Source organism: Heterodontus francisci, chromosome 35 (assembly GCF_036365525.1).
Source record: "Heterodontus francisci isolate sHetFra1 chromosome 35, sHetFra1.hap1, whole genome shotgun sequence".
NCBI lineage: Eukaryota > Metazoa > Chordata > Chondrichthyes > Heterodontiformes > Heterodontidae > Heterodontus > Heterodontus francisci.
The window spans coordinates 38,494,554-38,517,193 of record NC_090405.1 but is presented as its reverse complement, the minus strand read 5'-3'; the positions used below and the strand labels follow the sequence as shown (position 1 = coordinate 38,517,193).

Below are 22,640 nucleotides of genomic sequence, written 5' to 3'. Positions count from 1 at the left end.
GCAATCCCAAGATTGACAGAAGTTTCAAGATAGTTTTGGCCAGTGTGATGGGATGTTTACATCCACCTGAGAGGGCAGTCAGAGCCTTGGTTTGGTGTTGCATTTGAAAGATGGCACCTCCAACAATGTAGCACTCCCTCAGTACTGCATTAAAGGGTCAGCCTTGATTTACTCAAGTCCCTGGAGAAGGATTTGAACCTACAGCCTTCTGACTCTGAGGCAAGAGTGCTACCAACTGAGCCAAATCTGTTGAGTATTGTGGTTTAAATGTGACCGGTGGATATGTGGGGCTTCGTGCCATCTGTGTAAGAGTCATTGATGGTTCTGAAATGCAGAGAGTCACAACAGTTCATGCATGGTATCAAAAGTCAGGGCGTTTTAATTAAGGGATAGAATGGGAGTGATCTCAATGCAAGGTCTGTTATGGACTTGGTAGTTATAAATGCGAGAATTTCATATCATACTGGACGGTTCTCTGAACAAGATATCTATGAAGATGTGGTTTGGATGCATTTAATTTTCTGTCTTCTGTTTTTGACCCAATAGCTCTCTTTTACTATGCTGGGCACGGCTATGAATGCTCAGGCCGGAATTACATGGTGCCAGTAAACGCTCCAAATCCGTACAGGCCAGAGAACTGTATCAACGTCCAGAAAATCCTGTGCCGGATTCAGGAGAAGAATACAGCCCTGAACGTTCTCCTACTGGACATGTGCCGGAAATGGTATGGCCATCTCCTCTCCCTCTCTTTGGGCCACTTGTTTTAAGAAATTGTTTTTTTTTAAATGCCAAGAATAGCATATGTGCTGTTAGAATTCCTGGTTCTTCTCCGGGATTGAAATAACCCTCCCACTTTCACTTATAATATATCGACATCTGTTGCTGTGACAACACTTTCAGATCCACACTATTCAGGGAGAAACGGCTTAAAGAAGGGGAGGAATGGCAGCTCAGTGTTCCTGGTCACAAGGTTTTCAGAGAGGATAGAAGGATATAAAGGAGGGGTGGGTCACAATATTGGTTAAAGAAACTATCAGCTGTGAGGAGGTGTGATATGCTAGAAGGAGCATCAAATGAAGCCATTTTGTTTGAACTGAGGAACAAAAAAGGAACACTTGCACTGCGAGAAGTGTATATTAAATATCCAAACAGTCAAAAGGAGATGGAAGAGCAAATATGTAATTAAATTGCTGAAAAGTGCAGAAACAAACGGGCTGTAACAGTTAAATGAAAGCAAAATACTGCGGATGCTGGAAATCTGAAACAAAACCAAGAAATGCTGGAATCACTCAGCAGGTCTGGCAGCATCTGTGGAAAGAGAAGCAGAGTTAACGTTTCGGGTCAGTGACCCTTCTTCGGAACTCTTCGGGCTGTAACAGTTGGTGATTTCAACAACCCTAATATTAACAGGGATAAATTCATTGTGAAAGGTACAAAGGGGGCAGAATTCTTGAAATATATTCAGGAGACTTTTTGTTTTTTAGCCAGTGTGTTGCAAGCCCAAAATGAGAAGGGGCTATTCTGGACTTGGTTTTAGGGAATCTGGGCAGATGGAAGGGGTATCGGATAGACCAAGAGTAAAAGTTTTAAATTGGGGAAAGGCCAACTTCACTAAGCTGAGATGTGATTTGGCAAAAGTGGACTGGAAACAGCTACTTGAAGGTAAATCAGTGTGAGATCAATGGGAGGCACTTGAGGAGCAGCTAAAGAGGATTCAGCACAAATGTTTCCACAAAGAAAAAGGATGGGACTTGCAAATCTAGGACTGCCTCCCACCGCCAGATGTCAAAGAGCATACAGGGAAGATGAGGCAAAAAAACAGAAAACTTATACTATGCCAAGAGCTCAATGGGTGGACAGTAGCATAGTGGTAATGTTACTGGACTTGTAATCCAGAAGACCTGACTAATGCTCCAAAGGCAATTTAAATTCTATCAATTAATAAATCTGGAATAAAATACTAGTCTCATTAATAATCATGAAACTACTGGATTGTTGTAAGGTCACATCTGGTTCACTAATGTCCTTTAGGGAAGGAAATCTGCTGTACTTACCTGGTCTGGCCTTCATGTGACTCCAGACCCACAGCAATGTGGTTGACTCTTAACTGCCCTCTGAAATAGCCTAGCAAGCCACTGTTATTCAAGAAGGCAGCTTACCATCACTTTCTCAAGGAGCAATGGGAATGGGCAATAAATGCTGGCCTTGCCAGCGACACTCACATTCCAAGAGCAAATAAAAAAAAACTGCAGAAAGTCTAGAGGAGTATAGAAAGTGCAGGGTTGAAATTAAAAAGGGAAATTAGGAAAGCAAAGAAAGTGCATGAAAAAACATTGGCAAGGAAAATCCAAAGATTTTTTATAAATACATAAAGTAAGAGGATAACTGAAGAGAGAGTAAGGCCAATTAGAGATCAAAAAGGAATCCTGTGTGTAGAGGCAAGATGTGGGCATGGTTCTTAATGAATACTTTGTGTCTATTTTCACAAAAGAGTGGGAAGAAGTAGTCATTGTGGTTAAGGAGGAGTGGCGTGAAATATTGGATGAGATAAACATAGTGAGGAAGGAAATAATAAGGTATTTAGCATTCTTGAAAGCGGATAAATCACCAGACCCAGACAAAATGTATCCCAGGTTACTGAGGGAAGCAAGGGAAGAAATAGCAGAGGCTCTGACCATCATTTTCCAATCTTCTCTGGTTACAGGCATAGTGCTGGAGGACTGCTGATGTACTATTTTATAAAAAGGGAGGAAGGGATAGCCTGAGTAACTATAGACCAGTCAGCCTAAACCTCGGTGGTGGGCAAATTATCGGAAACATTTCTGAGAATTGGTATAAATCCTCATTTGGAGAGGCAAGGATTAATCGGGGATAGTCAGCATGGTTAAGGGAAGGTCATGTCTGACTAATATGATTGAACTTTTTGAAGAAATGAGAAGCAGGGTGGTTGATGTAGTTTGATGTAGCCAGCATGGATTTTACCAAGGCTTTTTCAAGTGCAATGTTAATAAAAGTTTTAACAAAACAAAATGAGCCATTTAATTACCATCAAAATGGGTTCAATTGATCAAGGTTAGGAACAGCATGAGACCTTAATGAGACGCATGTGGCTCTGGAGCCGTAGGTTGCCGACCCCTGCCCTGTACATTGACCTTTGTAGCCAACAATGTGTTACCATTTGGGTCTCGTTTGTATGACTGCAGTTCCAGGAACCTGTGCAGTGTGCAATTTCACATATCCCTGAAGTAAAAGTAATCTTGTGAGATGTTAAGTTTACTACTACTTCAAGGACTCGCCATCAACAAGAAAAACTTTCATTTATACAGCACCTTTAATGTAGTAATACATTCCAAGGTGCTTCACAGGAGCATTATCAAACAATATTTGACTCCTAGATACAAGATGACCAACAGCTTGGTCAAATAGGTAGGTGTTAAGGAGTCTCTTAAAGGAGGAGAGAGAGAGGTAGAGTTACGAGGGGTTTAGGGAGGGAATTCCAGGGCTTGGGACCCAGGCACCTGAAGGCATGGCTGCCAGTGGTGGAGGGGTAAAAGTTGGGGATGCACAAGATGAATTGGAGGAATGCAGAGGGCTTGCAGAGTTGTAGGGGTTACAGAGATAGGGAGGGGAGAGACCATGGAGGGATTTGAAGATGAGGATGAGCGTTTTAAAATCCAGGCATTGCCAGAGTGTGAGCCAATTGTAGGCCAGAGAGCACAGGGATGATGGGTGAAGGGGCCATGGTGTGTTAGGACAGGCAATCAGAAACCGCCACGGCGTGTGTGATAAATCAAATCAGTTGAATTGGGCCTCCAACATGACCTGTTTCAGCAGTGACTTATTTCGCATTTTGAGTGCTATTCCTAGGATCAATTCTCATGGCACATCTGCCAAGTTTGCACTTAACCGAGGGTGGGGTACTGTCGTGAGACTGAAACAATGTGACCAGTGAAAACCACTTGCCTGCCCAGTTTCAGTCTGCCCTGACTGTTAGACAGATCTCTATCCTGGTGCCTGGAGCATTATCAGAAACAGGAGGGAGGCTCATGGATAGGTGGGCGTCGGGGTAAGAAGAGACAGTTAAGACCCCCACCTAATGTCATTTTTGTCCCTACCACGTTCCCAACAGCTAATTCCTGCTCCCAATACCGAGCATGGCGGTACCACATTTCCTGTGATGCTTAAAGGGATCCTCAGCTGCAGGCGGTGGGGGGAGAGCAGACATTTTTATGGCCCTGGGGTTTTAAGCTTTCAAATACTTTTAAAGGTCAAGTAATTATTGCTGTAGGGTCTGCACACAAGTGGGCTGAATTTAGTGCGGTTTAGAGCGGGAATGGTGGCGTGGAGGGACGGAGAATCGCAACGAAGCACCTCCCGAAAATCTGGTGTTGTGCCGTCAGTTCCGGATTTAGTCAGCGGTGGGAAACCACCAAGGAGGAATCGCATCCCACCCCCACCCTGACGTGACAGGAATGTAATTTGAAATTGCTGAAGACTTACTTTTAATACATTTGCATCCAATTCATCGCGATTCAATGGGAGGGGGGGGGGGGGTGGCGTTGCTTGGGATTAAGTGGACGGCGGGCGGCCTTCACGTGCCATCAGATTCTTGACTGTTAAAAGCTGATGGCACCGAGGCAAAGCTTCAGTGCCACGACAGGTAGGCAGCCATGTCCAACATTGCTGAGGCCATTGTCGGCCTGCAGTCTGATATGGAACGGCTGCCCTGGGATCCTGCCAATTCTGATGCCTCTTCCTCTGCTGAGAGGCCCTGATGTCTGAGATGCTTCTGTCAGTCTGGCTGTCTCCCTCCTGTTACAGGCCGTCTTGTCCTGCAAGTGAAAAGAGGGAGATAGTCATACTTTGCAGTGGCAGCCCCTCATCCCCTACTGGGGTTTCCTGTATAGCTCATGCTCCTGTCTGCTCTCCGGCGGGTTAATGGGGGTGTGCTGCGAAAGAGAGTGGCCTGTGGCTGAGATACAGCCATGCATCTCTCAGGATGAGATAATGCTTAACCCCCTCTGCCATCGCCATAGTCATGTCTCCCTCCCCAGTTCCCACTTCCTACTGCAAAGCCACTTGCAATCCCTAAAAAGGAGAGAAGTATGGAGCACTCACCTTGGCGGAACGAAGGAGGTCGTTGACCCTCTTGCAGCTTTGTACCCATTTCCTGGGGCTGACCCTAGAGCTGCTGACCTCCTCAGCTATCTCCATCCAGGCTTGCTTGGTCAGTGGGAGGACCTTTTCTTGCCATTGCTGGGGAAGAGGACCTCCCATCTTTTCCCTTGCAGCCTGGAGGAGAATTTCCAGGGAGGCATCGCTAAACCGTGGGGCCAACCAATATCTTTCCTCTGCCATCCTGCGGGGTCTGCCTCGGGGGTGGGTGGGGGGTCCAGAGTCAGTGCAACATGAGTCTCCAGTTTTGACGAGCTAGCAACAAATGAGTGCATTTCTCTAAATATGGCACCAGCACCTGCTCTGGAATCTTCTGATGCCTTATTCAGCATCTTGCATCCCAACCCCCATTGTGTGATTGGATGGGCCCCATGCCTCCATTATGCCAAGTGGCCACCCGCCACGTGATCGCAGTGGGCCGGTTGCCCATGTGACTAGCAGGAATGGTGCTGACTTCTGGGTCCGCTACCAGGACCCGCGACGGGCTCACTAAGTTCAGCCCACCATGCCTGCTGTTTTAAAGCAGTGCTGTTCAGTCGAAATTGCTGACTAGCCACTGGTGTGACGGTGGTAACAGCGTTTTAGCCAAATGCACTAATTTTAGTAGAAGACTCTTTGCACACAATACAGGTAAATACACTTCACGTGTGTATTTACTTAACAAACATCTACCACCACTAACCAGGATAAAGCACTCACAATGATCGAGAAACAAGCACTCTGCTTTTCGTCTAACAATTTTACCAACAAATGCGCGAAACAATTAAAGTTCACATACGTATCCAATAATCTCCGTGCTCATATTCACACATACCCAACGACAATGTCCTTTTGCTTTTTAATATCCTAATCAGAAATGCAATTAGTTGCATCTGGATTCTCAAGTAGCCACATGTAGCTAGTGGCTAACATATTGGCCAACACTGCCCTAAAGTGCTTTGATTCTGTGCACAACTTTCCTCGCCTTTTGGTGTTGATGCAGGCCCTTCACATTCCACCACCCCATCTGAAATTTTCCCCATAGATAAGTGAGTTGCCAATTGAGGGGCAGGTTTTTGCATTGGCAGTTCGTTCACCACATACTAATTAGGGCCTAAGACCAAAATTGATTGGATGCTATGCTAATTGTCTTAAGTGACAGCCTGCACCTCACACCTGGCCCCTGGCCTTTGCAGGCCCTTGCAGATCCCATCCTGCCTGGCGTTGGATTCAGTTCAGCCACTACCTGTAATACATGAATGTAGCCGCTTTTAAGAGACTTGAAATGTTTCAGTGAATCCCTTTTGCATTTGTTTCCCAGGTATAATCAGGATTACCTTCCCTCTGATCTACAGCCACTTGCTCCCACTGGGAATATTGTCTATGGATACGCAACGTGAGTATCCCTCCTGCTGTTCCATTCCGGGAGTAAACAACAGCTATGTGCAGGCATGTTCTCTACTTGGTGTCAGCCCTGAGGTCTCGTAGGTCAGATGTAGGACTGAGGCCTTCACTTCTGGGCCCCAACAAATGTTTTCTGACCACAGCCTCAAAAGATCCTCTCTCTCCTACTGAGGCAGTGTGACATGGGAACAGAAGAAGACCATTCATCCCCTCAAGCCTGACTGCCATTCAATTTGATCACATCTGATTTGTATCTTAATTCTATTTACCTGCCTTGATTCCATATCTGTTGATACCCCTACCTAATAATCCATCAATCTCAATTTTGATATTATCAGTTAACTCCCACACCACCCCCGCCTCAGCAGTGCTTTGGTGGGCGGTGGGGGAGAGAGTTCCAGATTTCTACCTGCCCTCAGCCCCTCTCCCCATCATCTCTTGGGGTTAAGAAATCTGATCATCCCACTTCTGTTGTGAGCCAGCTGTGTGTACTACAACATTACACAGTCCAATCCCATGATATTTCCATCCATGAAAGTTAAAAGATGGAAAATCCTGCTGGGCATTAGATTTCCCATGTGATACAGCAGTGCTGTTTCAGAACAGTGGAACAGTGTTGATGGCTGCCCTATCATCTGTACAGTCCAGTCTACCAGCTATGCACAGAGGGGACATCGCAGGCATGCTGTCTGTTGATTAATATTAGCAGTTTTCCAGAAATATGTGACTGCTGGGTGGTGCTCCCACAACAGTAGTGACCATTCCCAATACCGGTGTTGCAGGTTTATGTTTGACTCCCACAGCTGCTAAGGCCTGAGTTAGTTGGTTACCTGGAAATCAGCTTTGGGCGTATTCAGGGCTGGGCCTCCCCAAAAACCAGTGATTTCTGTGGGCAGCTCCAAGAGCAGCATTGCTCCGTGTTATCTGAGCCCAAGCTGATCATATTCTCTAGTGCGGGGCAGAAAAACTGTCGTGCAAATGTTCAGTCACTTTAGGAAGAAAAACTTGCATTTATATAGCGCCTTTCATAACCTTATGATGTCACAAAGTGCTTTTACAGCCAATGAAGTACTCTTGAGATGTTGTCACTGTTGTAATATAGGAAACGCAGCAGCCAATTTCCACACACAACATTGAAATAACGATCAAATAACCTGTTCAGTGATGTTGGTTTAAGACATGAATATTGGTCAGGACATTGAGAAACACTTTGAATTAGTGCCATGGGATCTTTTACATCCATCTGAGAGGGCAGACTGGGCCTCAGTTCAGTGTCTCATCCAAAAGACAGCACCTCCAAAAGTGCAGCACTCCCTCATTACCATACTGGTATGTCCGCCTGCATTTTGTGCACAGCCTCTGGAGCGAGGCTTGAACCCACAACCTTGTGTCTCTGAGGCAAGAGTGCTGCCACTCAGCCAAGGCACCAGAGGGCAGTCAGCTCCTGTGCAACGATGTCGTCCAATAGAAAATGCTTACTACCCGCAGGTATGGTTTCACTGACACTAGGGTGAATTCTACAGCCGCCCAATGTTGGGGGTTGTGGTGGCGGGGTGCCGGAAAATGCCTCCGACAGAGACCCGCCACACGGGGCCTTGACGTGGGGAAGGCCTGGCCTGATATTGCCGGTGGTGGCGTGGCCTTAAGCAGCAACCCATTCCCCCCCCCCCCCCCCCCCCCCCACCCCACACCCACCCTGCCGCCCGGCAACGGAAGACAAATCTACATGTGCAAAAAAAATTTAAATACCTGCATTAATGAGCGGCGGACTCCCGCCATCCGTGCCGCGCTGATATCCGTGCTGGTGGCCAGCACTCCCGTGCCTTCGGATTCCCGACCGGTGATCCGAGGCGAAAAACTGGTGGGGCGGGGGGGAGCAGCTATGTTTCTCAGTGCAGGAGCTGGGGGAGAGCGGGGCAAAACTAATTTCATTGGTCTAAGGGGTGGTGGGAAGGGGTAAAGTTTAAAGTCAATGAACTTTGAGGGGGGGGGGAAGGTCTGGAGCACAAGGTAAGTGTTTTTGGGGGGAGGGGGGAGAGGGCAGGTTATTGGAGGGGTAGGAGAGGCTCAGGATAAACTTAAATTTGTAATGTAGGGCTCAAAGCCCTTTAAAAGATGGCATCGGCACCTGATGCTGTTGCCGGGGATGGACCGCCCGCCCCTCCATGTCATCGGCAGTGAGGTTATAAATTCCAGCCTGCTGTTTTAGTCACATGCACTAAATGCCTTAGGCACGTTGACACAATACAGATAAATATACTTCTCGTGTAATGTTTACTTAATAAACATCCAGTTTCAATCCGTTATTAAGGAACACTCAATGATTGATTTTTAAAAAAACTTTCACACTCTGCTTTCCATCTTGCGGTTTTACCAATGAACACAACATGAGTACGGAGATCACAAGCCCACAAATGCTATCAATTGGCCATTTTTCATTTCCTAATCAGAAATGCAGTTAGCCACATCAGGACTTCCTGTTAGCCATCTATGGCTAGTAGCTAATCTATTGGACAACACTGCTGTAAAAGCTGGAGTAACCAGGTCTTCAGCAGATGGGGAGAGAAAAGGGGTAACATGGGAGGAAGAAGCAAACCAAACCTATAGCAATGGAAAAGATATCATATTTTTAATCTGAAATAAAAACAGGAAATGCTGGAAATACTCAGCAAGTCTGGCAGCACCTGTGGAGAGAGAGAGGCAGAGTTAACGTTTCAGGTCTGTGAGCCTTTATCAGACCCTTAATCTGAGCTGTAATTGCAGGTGTGAAGATGCAGAAGCGTATGAGGTACAAGATGGGGAACACAGCTCGGGAATCTTTATGAAGTATCTTAAGAAGCACATTCTGAAGAAAGAGAAAGTCACCCAGATTTTAGAGAAAGTCTCTGAGGGTAAGTGTCCTTTTAGACAAATGCCAGTCTTTGCTGATAATGCGCTGCTTATCTTTGCTTGGCTGGAAATGAGAAAAAGGAAAGTATTTGAATTTATACAGTGCCTTTCATGGCCTTTAGAATGATGGAAGTACTTTTTGAAGTAGTCCCTGTGGTAATGCAGGAGACACAGCAGCCATTTGGCACACAATATGGTCCTGCAAATAGCAATATGATAATGATCAGATAATCTGATGTCGGAGATCCCATGGCACGATTCGAAGAAAAGCAGGGGACTTCTCTGTGTCCTGACTAATATTTATCCCTCAGTCACTCTCACTAAAAATTTGATATTGTCATTTACCTCATTGTTGTTATGGGAGCTTGCTGTGCACAAATTTGCTGCCGCGCTTCCTACATTGTAACAGTGATGACACTTCAAAAAGTACCTGATTGGTTGTAAAGCCTGAGTTCTGAGGTCATGAAAGGTGCGATAGAAATGCAAGTTCTGATCAGAATGAAGAGAAAAGGGAAAATAAACAGCAGGGAGGTAGGGGGCGGGGTGGGGGGGGGGGGGGAGGTATCGCTGTATTTGTTACAAATGATAAAGTCACTTGTCACTAGTAGATAGCTTACAAATAGAAACAGAGAAGCAGTCAAACACAGTTCATGTAAATAGATATATGAATGGCTGGAAAGAGACAACAAAGAAAAGCCTCCTCAGAGTTTCCACTGATCAGGCCAAGGACAAAGAGTTACAGCAAATTATGGCCTTTGTTTAGTTGAACTGTAACAGGGCATTGGACAACGTCTGCCATTGGTTAAACTTGCCCTTGAATGTGTAGGTTTTTAAAATTTTGCTTGCAAGTTGTTGAAGGTGTGAGCTGATAACAGCGCAGTGAAGCAATCTGGGCATCTGGGACCTGAGTGAATAGGGCAAGTAACTGTGTATCTCCCTAACCAATCAGTTTGAAGCATTGTGAAATGAACAGTGCAAGGACCGAGAAGGAAGTGTAAATTCGAGTGGTTGAATTCAATGTCAAATCAAGTATCTAAACAGAAGTTAAGAGAAAAGAGACAGAAAGGAAAGGTTAACAAACAAGTTTTACAATTTTTATTTTTAAAATCTCCAACAATTAAATGCTGAAGGAACAAGACGCCACACTTGTAATAATTAATTTTCAGTGCCAGAGAGGTTTACTGATAGTAATTAATATTTATCATGTCAGTAAAGGGTACACAGACTGAAATGGACAAGCAAGTTCAGTTCAAACCTACCATGAAAATGTGGTAACTTAACACCATTCAATGCAGTTCATTGGTGAGGCAGATAGTGAGATTCCATTTCCATGAAAACAATTTTGTTTTAATTTGTTCATGGAATGTGGGCATTGCTGGCAAAGCCAACATTTATTGCCCATCCCTAATTGCCCTTGGGAAGGTGGCGGTGAGCTGCCACCTTGAACCGCTGCAGTCCTTGGGATGTAGGTACACGCTGCTGTTAGGAAGGGAGTTCCAGGATTTTGACCCAGCGACAGTGAAGGAACGGCAATATAGTTCCAAGTTAGCATAGTGTGCGGCTTGGAGGGGAACTTGCAGGTGGTGGTGTTCCCATGTGTCTGCTGCCCTTGCCCTTCTAGGTGGTAGAGGTCGCGGGTTTGGAAGGAGCCTTGGTGAGTTACTGCAGTGCATCCTGTAGATGGTATGCACTGCCACTGTACGTCGGTGGTGGAGAGAGTGAATGTCACCCCATCCACTATCAATCAAGTGGGCTGCTTTGTCCTGGATGGTGTCGAGCTTCTTGAGTGTTTTTGGAGCTGCCCCCATCCAAGCAAGTGGAGAGTATTCCATCACATTCCTAACTTATGCCTTGTAGATTGTGGACAGGCTTTGGGGAGACAGGTGGTGAGTTACTCTGTGCAGAATTCCCAGCCTCTGGCCTGCTCTTGTCGCCACAGTATTTATGTGGCTGATCCGTTTCAGTTTCTGGTCAATGGTAACCCCCAGAATGTTGTTAGTGAGGGATTCAGCAATGGTAATGCCATTGAACATCAAGGGGAGATGGTTAGATTTTCTCCTTGTTTGAGATGGTCATTGCCTGGTACTTGTGTGGCGCAAATGTTACATGCCACTTATCAGCCCAAGCCTGGATGTTGTCCAGGTCTTGCTGCATCTGGACATGGGCTGCTTCAGTATTTGAGCAGTCACAAATGGTGCTGAACATTGTGCAATCATCAGTGAAGATCCCCACTTCTGGTCTTATGATGGAGGGCAGGTCATTGATGAAGCAGCTGAAGATGGTTGGGCCTAGGACACTATCCTGAGGAACTCCTGCAGTGATGTCCTGGGACTGAGATGTATGACATCCAATAACCACAACCATCTTCCTTTGTGGTGGGTATGACTCTAGCCAGCGAGTGTTTTTCCCCTGATTTCCATTGACTCCAGTTTTGCTAGGGCTCCTTGATGCCATACTCTGTCAAATGCTGCCTTGATGTCAAGGGCAGTCACACTCACCTCACCTCTGGAGTTCAGCTGTTTTGTCCATGTTTGAACCAAGGCTGTAATGAAGTCAGGAGCTGAGTGGCCCTGGTGCAACCCAAACTGAGCGTCACTGAGCAGGTTATTGCTGAGCAAGTGCTGCTTGATATCACTGTCGACGACCCCTTCCATCACTTTGCTGATGATCGCGAGTAGACTGATAAGAACGTAAGAAGATAAGAACTAGGGCAGTAATTGGCCAAGTTGGATTTGTCCATGCCAAGACATACTTAGGCAATTTTTCACATTGCCGGGTAGATGCCAGTGTTGTTGCTGTACTGGAACAGCTTGGCGAGGGGCACAGCTAGTTCTGAAGCACAAGTCTGGAATGTTGTCAGGGCCCATAGCCTTTACGGTGTCCTCTGGCTACTGACACTCCTACCAGTGGAAACAATTTCTCCCTATCTACTCTATCAAAATGCTTCATGATCTTGAACAGGTCTTTTAACTCTTCCCTTAATCTTCTCTGCTCAAAGGAAAACACTCCCAGTTTCTCGAGTCTGTCCAAATGTGTCATCCAACTTCTCCTGTTTCTGCTGTCTGCACAAAAAAGTGTTTGCAAACCTGCTTGAATTTTGAGAGGGAGAAAAACCCAAAGGGGGTCATTTTAACTTAACCCACCTGTTGGGCAACTGACAGGTTTAGATGTAATGCTGATTTTACTTTCTAATGAAGTCAACGAAAAGTAATTAGATTAGATTAGAGATACAGCACTGAAACAGGCCCTTCGGCCCACCGAGTCTGTGCCGAACATCAACCACCCATTTATACTAATCCCATATTCCTACCAAACATCCCCACCTGTCCCTATATTTCCCTACCACCTACCTATACTAGTGACAATTTATAATGGCCAATTTACCTATCAACCTGCAAGTATTTTGGCTTGTGGGAGGAAACCGGAGCACCCGGAGAAAACCCACGCAGACACAGGGAGAACTTGCAAACTCCATACAGGCAGTACCCGGAATCGAACCCGGGTCCCTGGAGCTGTGAGGCTGCGGTGCTAACCACTGCGCCACTGTGCCGCCCTTTGGGTGGGGTGTAAAATGAGAATTTTACCCAATCCTATGGGTTTCCTGCCTGGCTAGTTAGGTTATTACTAACCCCAAAATATCTTTTTGTTACGATGAAGTTGCAAGGAACTGAGATGATCTAGCTGCAGGAAGGGCCTTGCACTGATGTGAAACACTCAAGAGATCTGATAAGATGTTACATGTAATGAATGTATGACTTTGAAGTGAATTTGTGGTTCTTAAGGGGAAAAACCCAACTTTTACTTTTGTGCTACTTTTAACACAGTTTACGTATTGCATTGTGTGTGAGTAAAGAAATGGTTTGTCAAACACATTCTCATTGAGCTAGGACCCTTTTCATCAACAGGCTAGTGCTGTTTTTGTTGAGTCTTTTGTTTTAGAAACTGGTATTGTACAGACAACTTTCTCTTCAATGGAGACATACACAGCAAGGTTCAAAGTGCAGAGTGCGGTGTCCAAGCTGTGCAGATATAGCTGATTTCTGTTGAGTGCTATTTAGCTATGCTGTGCTCGGGGCTGAGCTAATGTCCTGCGTGTGCGCGTGCATGCGTGCGTCTGTGTCAGTGTCCGTCATTGGGTGAGATCATGTTCCATCAAATAGCTGTCAAAATGCACGGTCAAGGCTGACGCATGAAAGATTGCCCTCTTTTTGTACATATATCTATGCTGGCAAGGCCACATTCATTGCCCATACCTAGGTGCCTTGAGAAGGTGGTGATGGCTGCCTTCTTGAACCATGCCGTCCTAGGGTGTTAAAAGAAATGGCTAGTGAGATAGTTGATGCTTTAGTTTCAATTTTCCAAAATTCCCTAGATTTGGGGATTCCGTTAGATTGGAAAATAGTGAATGTAACTCCTTTATTCAAAAAGGGAGGGAGACAGAAAGCAGGAAATAACAGGCCAGATAGCTTGACCTCTGTCTTAGGGAAAATGTTAGAAGCTATTATTAAAGCCGTTATAGTAGGGCATTTAGAAAAATTCAAGGTAATCAGGCAGAGTCAACATGGTTTTGTGAAAGGGAAATCATGTTTAACCAATGTATTGGAGTTCTTTGAGGGAGTTACATGTGCTGTGGATAATGGGGAACCGGTGGATGTATTGTACTTAGATTTCCAGAAGGCATTTGATAAGGTGCCACATCAAAGGTTATTGCAGAAAATAAAAGCTCATGGTGTCGGGGGTAACATATTGGCATGGATAGAAGATTGATGGGTCATTTTCTGTTTGGCAAGATGTAACGGGTAGTATGCCACTGGGATCTGTGCTGGGGCCTCAACTTTTTACAATGTATATAAATGACTTAGATGAAGTGACTGAAGGTATGGGTTGCTAAATTTGCTGATGACAGAAAGATAGATAGGAAAATAACTTGTGAAGAGGACATAAGGGTGCTACAAAGGGATGTAGATAGGTTAAGTAAGTGGGCAAAGACCTGGCAAATGGAGTATAACGTGGGAAAATTTGAAATTGTCCATTTTGGCAGGAAGAATAAAAAAGAAGCATATTATCTAAATGGTGAGAGATTACAGAGCTCGGAGATGCAGAGGGATCTGGGTGTCCTAGTGCATGAATCGCAAAAGGTTAGTATCCAGGTGCAGCACATAATCAGGAAAGCTAATAGAATGTTATCGTTTATTGCGAGGGGAATTGAATACAAAAGTAGGGAGATTATGCTTCAGCTATACAGGGCATTGGTGAGACGACATCTGGAGTACTGTGTACAGTTCTGGTTTCCTTATTTAAGGAAGAATGTAAATGTATTGGAGGCAGTACAGAGAAGGTTTACTAGACTAATAGCTGGATTTGGTGGGCTGTCTTACGGGGGAAAGATTGGACAGGCTAGGCTTGTATCCGCTGGAATTTAGAAGAGTAAGAGGTGACTTGATTGAACCATATAAGATCCTGAGGGGTCTTGACAGGGTGGATGTGGAAAGGAAGTTTCCCCTTGTGGGAGAATCTAGAATTAGGGTCACTGTTTAAAAATAAGGGCTCACCCATTTAAGACAGTGATGAGGAGAAATATTTTCTCTCAGGGTCGTGAGTCTTTGGAACGCTCTTCCTCAAAAGGCGGTGGAAGCCGAGTCTTTGAATATTTTTAAGGCAGAGGTAGATAGATTCTTGATAAGCGAGGGAGTGGAAAGTTATCGGGGTAGGTGGAAATGTAGAGTAGTTAGTTCAGCCATGAGCTATTGAATGGTGGAGCAGGCTCGAGGGGCCAAGTGGCCTACTCCTGCTCCTAATTCGTGTGTTTGTATGTCCTTGTGGTGATGGCACTCGTGCAATGTTTAGTGAATTCCAGGATTTGTACCCAGCAATAATGAAGGTTTGAATCCAAGTCAGGATGGTATGTGAGTTGAAGGTAGTGGTGTTCCCTTAACATTGCTGCTTTTGCCTTCCTCAGTGATGGAGGTCTCAAGGGTGGGTGGTGCTGTCGAAAAATCTTGGTGAGTTGCTGCCGTGCACGCTGCAGCCGCAGGTAGTGGAGGGGTGAATATTGAGTCCAGTGGCAGGGGCATCAGTCTTGGGTGAGATTTCAAAGTGGGCACCAGTCATGGAACTGTATCTCACAAGATCTCCCTTTCAGGGAGGAAGGAGAGACATTTGAAAAAGAGGTGGCAGCATGCATCAGTGGATCATACAGTGAGTGGAAGGTACCAAGCCTGTGTAAGGAATGTGAGCTGATTTCAGTCATTGGTTAATACGGTTTCCATATAATGGTGTATACTCACTTGCGTTCACAGATGTCAGCTGCTATTACTATGGAGCTCCTCTGGCTCTGAATTCAGGTTAATTATATGGTAGTTACAGTGCTGTCCAAACAATGAGGTGCTCTGACTCTCTGTTAAATAATTCATGCCTCAGGCAAGCTAGAATTGAAAGACTGATGTTATTGCTTCACTATATATGCACTACACTTTTCCATTTTGTTTCATAATGGTGGCTATAAAGTGGCCAGTCACTCCCAACCAGTTATAGGAAAGAGACTTAGTTGAGGCATTATGGCAGAGCATGGTGAGATCCAGATCCAGGTGGATTATTTGTGACTGTGAGCTGGATAGTGGATATTTGTTAAATATATTGACTATTGAGCTGTAAAGATGCAAATATATGTGGGGAATATTGCATATATAGTACTGGCCCCTACAATTATCCTGTTATTGTATTGCTGGCTGCTTCACTGTGGGCTCTTAAGATGACACATTAAAAATACATTGATACAGAATGAATAGGTGTAAAACTCAACATTCCCTGATGGCTAAGTGCAGTAAATGCAATTCTGAATATAGAATTACAGACAATGACAGACAGCCTGTTCTACATAATTATAATACCTTGTATATCTCCCCCCAACACCCCCAAAAAGCCATACGATCTCCTGGGAGAGTCGATGAAAAAATATTTTTTTAAGAAACCTCAGGCCAATTTCAGAAAGAAATTCTCTGGGAAATTCCTTTCTGTCCCTCCCACTCAGACAATAGAAACCAGTCCAGGTGATCACTGGCTCTGTATGACATAATTGTATTTGTACTTTGAACAACATGGACAGGGAAAGTTCCAGATTCACCTTCCGGTCTGGGCTCATTTAACTGATCTGAGTCAGGGTGCTACACTGGGTGCAAAGACCTTGGGTTGGGAAGGGCTCCTACACATGATCATCATCCAGTGCCCCTCCCTCCCCACCCCATCTTGATGGAAAATCCCAACTTTTTAAGTAGTAAGTTGAAGGTATGATTGAACTAGGCAGTGACGCTTCCCACAGTCAAATAGGCCAACGGCACTCACGATCTGGGCTTGCACATCAAGAATAATCCATTGGGGCAGATACCAAAATGCTGCATGCCTATGAACTATATGCCAGCTGAGACTCTGCACCTACAAGAGAGAATTGCGGTGGTGGAGGTGGGAATGAAGGAAAAGAAACAACAGTATTGGTCCCCTGATTGGAGAACTAGGCTGGGTCAATCTCCGCTATATATGCTGGGGGAGGAGAAAAGGCAGTTCCCTTTCCACAGTGCTGAATTGTACCTCCAAACTGTTTGAACAAGAAGACACATTGACTTTGGTCATAAATTGCATGGTGCCACTCTTTTGATTCAGGAAAAGAAAGGCGTTGCATTTATATAGAACCTTTCACATCCTCAGGACATCCCAAAGCATTTTACAGGCAAGGAAGCATTTTGAAATGTAGTCACTGTTGTAATGTGTTACGACCAAGGCGGGAGTAATGCACTGTCAATTCAGTCTCGCTACTCCACAGGTCACAGCGTATTAGTAAAGTTTCCCACCTACAACAACAAAATTAATTATTTATTAATACAATAAAATCTTAAACAATAATGGGATAAATTTATATGTATGAAAAGATTTTATAACTCCTCATTCTTCCTAATCCTCGTGCACACACACTTGCATTCAAAAATCGGTTAACCGGGGAAAAAGGGTGTTTTGAGTTGTAATGTTGCTTAGGAACAATAAAATAATTGTTTCAGAGTCTGGTAGGATATTTCCGGATTGATGAGGTGTCCCAGAGTCGAATAGTCAGATACCATTTGATGTCTCTCCAGGTGAGTATAATAAACAGTCTGTGATAGGTAGGCGTTCAAGGCAATTCATCTGCAGTAGGTGTCACACAGTTCATTCAGCTTAAGGTGTAGCAACAGGTCTACTTAAATTTTAAAGTAGCAGTCTAACAGTAGAAACTTTCTTGAGATGTCAGCAACTTCCAAAAAAGATGAAAAACAATAGGACTCATTCTTGAGGCAGGGATTCTTGAAACTGGAGGAAACAGCAACCTGCCGCACTTGAAACACAAGGCTTCCTTTCTCCAAAGCAGTGTTCCTCCAGAGTGCATATATTCCTCTTCCTCTGGGCCTTTTCTCTCTCTTCAGGTAGGTCAAAACCAAACCTTAAATGTAGTATTTCTTTATATGAGATCAGAAGGCTTCTTTTCAGAGAATATAGGTCTTTTTCTGGTCTATCAGCAAATCACAGCCCCAGCCAGCTGATTGCTAGCTGTTCCCTGATCTGTTTCACACTGCAGAGCTGCCTAAAAACCTTCAAAAACAACCAAGTCGCAAGACAATCGTAAAAGTTTCTGGTTGCTTGGATATGAGTTTTACAGCCTGCACTTCAAACACCAAATGTCAACATTTAGTTCACAGAAAGTCCTTTTTTTTCCCTCAGTCTTAAAGGCACATCGACCTCTTAGGTTTTTTAAAAAACAAAACTCTTATGACAAATGTATGAAACGCTGCAACCAAATTGTGCATAGCAAGCTCCCACAAACAGCAATGAAATAATGACCAGGTGATCTGTTCTCGTGATACTGGCCAAGGGATAAATAGTGCTATGGGATCCTTTAAGCCCACCTGAGAGCACATTCAGTTTAACCTTTTCATCTGAAAGATGGCACCTCCGACACTGCAGCACTTGCTCAGTACTGCACTGGAGTGTCAGCTTAGATTTTGTGCTCAAGCACCTGGAGTGGAACTTGAACCCGCAACCTTCTGAATCTTTTAGGCTATTGATAAGAGAATGGTGTGGGAGTAGCAGAGAAGCAGAAATATTTGAACAAAGCTAAATCGCTTTTCTCGTTCAGAGGCACGGAGTTGTTAATCAACATCAACTATTTCTGCCTGGTTGATAATTTTGCAGTTAAAAGGTCTGTCTGGTAATCAGACTCCTCTTTGCGGGCAAGACCTGCGTAAGCAGTGACCTCATTTGCCTGAAATGCACGCTGAGCTTTCAGATGTAGGAAACTTGAGCTTTTTGGCCTCGTGCATTGACAGCTGCCTCTGCAGTGGACCAGCAGCTTGATGCAGGACAGGAACATGGAACAGCACTCCCAGCTTTTCGACGGCTGATCGAAATCAAAGGCTGTGACGGTTTAAATAGAAACGGGCACTGTGATTAATGCAATCCCTGGCTGGCTGGAGCTATTGCTCATGGCAACGAGGGGTCTGTAGAGCAGCCAGAGATAAAGGGCCTGAATCTGCTGGAAACTTGCGTCTTGAATCCGTGGTGAATACTGTTATTATTTATAGAAAGCTATGGTGCTTGCACCACACCATAAATTTCCTGGGACCCTCTGCGCTCCTCCTGTGAACCTTGCCCAAACAATGAGACTCCCATTATCATAGCCCTGCTGCACCCCTCCGCGCCCCCCCCCCCCCCCCAACCAACCAATCGATGACCATCGGTCATGCTGGTGGCCTGGCAGTGGTGGGATTTATCGGTCCAAGATCAGTCGCCCGTAAACAAAGCTTGTTTTACTGAGCTTTGCTGTTTTATTTCACTAATGCAAAATTAGTTACCTTTCTATTTCATACTAGTTGGCCAGAAAGTTTCCTGTTTTTAATGGAATTGAATATTTGAGTTATTTAATGATTTGCTGATCTTTAAGTGTCAATCAGTAACATGGAGTAGCAAAATATGGAGTGTTTTGGAATTCCTATTGAATTAGACATTTAGTTCCACATGAAAGGGGATACTACAACAGCAAGTATTTTGTTGAGGGAATAAATGTAAATTCGGTCTATTTAAAGAGTTGGGATGGGTATTGGAGACAGTACAGCTGCTCTGAGTATCAAGGCAGGCATATCTGAGAAATTAAATATTAAATAATTCCTCGCTACAGATCTTGCATTGAAGTTTTGATATGCTTCCCCGGAAAAACACAGGATGCCTGCTTTGAAATGAATTTGTCCACAAACACCCGACAACCATTACAATGTAGAAGCCTTTAAGTAGATCAAGTATCTAGACCCACATGTCTGGTGCATATTCCCATACCCTTCCAAATAATTATTTTTCAAATGTTTATCCACTTTACTTTAAATGAATTACTGATTCACTTTTCCACACTATTTTCTAGTCAATCCATATCCTAACAACCCTCTGCAAGAACTGTTGTTTCTTCTTTCGAAGATCTGAAATATACACCCCCTGGTTACCAACACTCCAACCAGTGGAAATAATTTTCTCCTGATTTACCTCATCAAAAGTCTGCTGTAGTCAATGATGCACAGATCCCCTCCATCGCAAGTCAATACCTTCTGGAGGGCGGAGGAAGGGGAGGGAAACTATCAAAAAAAAGATGCAGAAAGCTGAGTTCATTAGATGCATTTTAACTGATGCACTTTCTGAAATATTACTTGTCCCTTTGGTATGTGAACTATTGTAAAATTCACAGGACTACAAGTAATATCCAATGAAAACATGGGTTTTAACTATAGCTCAACTAGAGTGTGTGTGTGTGTATATATATATATACATCTCACTCTGTCACGTTACACCCACAACTCCCTAGTCATGTGTGATGCGACATCATTTCCTCTTGTGATTTTCACTTCTAGCTCTTAAGGTGGTCTGCTGTTAAGGTCATCCCATGTCCCATAACACATTCATGTGCCTCATAGTGACTTATTAAATTAGTCACGAATGGTGGGTGGAAAGGAGAACATAGGAATTGCTAGACGCAAACAGGACAAGGTTTATCGAGCCTCTACCATGCCGGAAGTCATGCAATACAATAATAGTGGGAGCTTTTGTAAGAAGAAGGTGCAGTCTCATTAAGGAGTTTGATCAAGATACCTTGATGATTAATCTGGTGATGTGTGTGTATGAGTGGTCAGGGGGCGGCACAGTGGCGCAGTGGTTAGCACTGCAGCCTCACAGCTCCAGCGACCCGGGTTCGATTCTGGGTACTGCCTGTGCGGAGTTTGCAAGTTCTCCCTGTGACCGCGTGGGTTTTCGCCGGGTGCTCTGGTTTCCTCCCACAGCCAAAGACTTGCAGGTTGATAGGTAAATTGGCCATTGTAAATTGCCCCTAGTGTAGGTAGGTGATGGGGAATATGGGATTACTGCAGGGTTAGTATAAGTGGGTGGTTGTTGTTCGGCACAGATTCGGTGGGCCGAAGAGCCTGTTTCAGTGCTGTATCTCTAAATAAATAAAACAAATAAATATCAATTTTGTATGTTGCTCGAACTTTTACATGATATAGTGCAGCATTGGTAAACTCGTGTTGGGAGTACAGTTTTTTTCTTATCATGATTTGACTCTTGATATTGAGGTCACTTCTGCCTCTTGTGGCCTCTTTGTTCTCTAGGTCGCTACTGTCTCTTAATGTGCAGGTCAAGTTCTTTGTTATGGTGATCTTGACCTTCCTGTAGTATTGTGTGCAGTGCCTGTGTCAAACCTGGCATGTTCTTAACTGCAAAGGTTTATAATGTCTCAATTTTCACCAGATAGTTCTAGATGAGGAAAGCCATTCAGCCCGTCCTGGTTCATCCACCTAGAAAGACCTTTAAAGTCCCCGATTGTTTTTTAATGAATCCAGGGTTTCTCCCTCCACACTTCTATCTGGAAGTTTATTCCCCACATTGATCACTCTTGGTATGAAGAACTTTGATCGACTAACCTTCACACCCAACTCTTTTTGAAAGCTGCCTTGGAGCAGTTCTTGTGCTCGCCTTACTTCTAGAGTGGAGTAAGAAAGACTTACGTTGATGTAGTGCTTTTCACAACCTCAGGACATCCGATTGATCTTTATAGCCAAGTACTTCTAAAGTGTAGTCAGTCTTGTAATGTAGGAAATGCAGCAGCTAATCTGCACACGGCAAACTCCCATAATCAGCAATGTGATAACGACGAAATAATCTGTTTTCGTGATGTTGGTTGAGGGATAAATATTGGCCAAGACACCAGGAAGAACTCCCCTGCTCTCCTCCAAAATAGTGTCATGGGATCTTTTACCTGAGAGGGCAGATGAGACCTCAGTTTAATGTCTCATCCAAAAGTTGGCATCGACAGTGCAGCACTCCCTTAGTACCACACTGGAGCGCCAGTCTAGATTTTTGTGCTCAAGTCTCTGGAGTGGGACTGGTCACGAATGAAATGGAGAACAGGATCATATAATTCACATCACAGACACCTCTACTATTGATGCACACATTCTGAGAAGCTTTCAACATGTACACATCTTCCTGCATCCCCATTGATGCTCTCCCATCGACAAAATCCATTTTCTCATTGTTGTTTATAAGTGCCCTTCAAATCCTTTAGACATCTCAAAGCACATCACTTTTGAAATGTAGGCAAATGAGACTGTCAGTTTGTTCACGGCGAGATCTCACAAAATACTGAAACCATTGGCCAATTAATCTGTTTTTAGTAGTGTTGGTTGAGAGATGAATGTTGGCCAGGCTACCAAAGGAACTCTCCAGCTGTGGTTGGTTTCTCTCCCGTTATTTCCTCGGTGGATGTAAACCACTCCATTTAATGTGTTGACTTAAATAAACTGCTTATATTTGCATTTATGGTTTTCGACTTCAGATTGAATCCAATAGTTCATCACATTTTAGCCATCTGATCTAATTGTTCACAATCTGTCCCCACCCACAGGACAAGACTGGGAGAGACATCATAGACTCCACCTTATGGAAAATCTATAATAAAAAGTTTCTCTGAAATGTGTTACTTTACCTGTTATAGATATCTTAATGTATTATGTGTACCAGGAGCTCCTTCTAGCATTGTTACCTCAATGGTGGCTGGTTCTAAATCACAATACCGAGACCCCCAATATCAACATCCTTGGGGTCACCATTGACGAGAAACTCAATTGGACCAGCCA

At 44.4% G+C, this 22,640-nt stretch overlaps 1 protein-coding gene across 2 annotated transcripts in view; it reads left to right on the top strand.

Moving 5' to 3' along the window:
• The window catches only part of malt3 (MALT paracaspase 3), a 112,333-nt gene that overhangs the window by 70,470 nt on the left and 19,223 nt on the right, over window positions 1–22,640 (top strand). For both annotated transcript variants that reach the window (XM_068015393.1, XM_068015392.1), the window contains exons 10-12: window positions 547–724; window positions 6,476–6,550; window positions 9,322–9,449. In XM_068015393.1, the coding sequence (XP_067871494.1) occupies window positions 547–724; window positions 6,476–6,550; window positions 9,322–9,449 (381 nt within the window). The remainder of the gene's footprint in view (window positions 1–546; window positions 725–6,475; window positions 6,551–9,321; window positions 9,450–22,640) is intronic.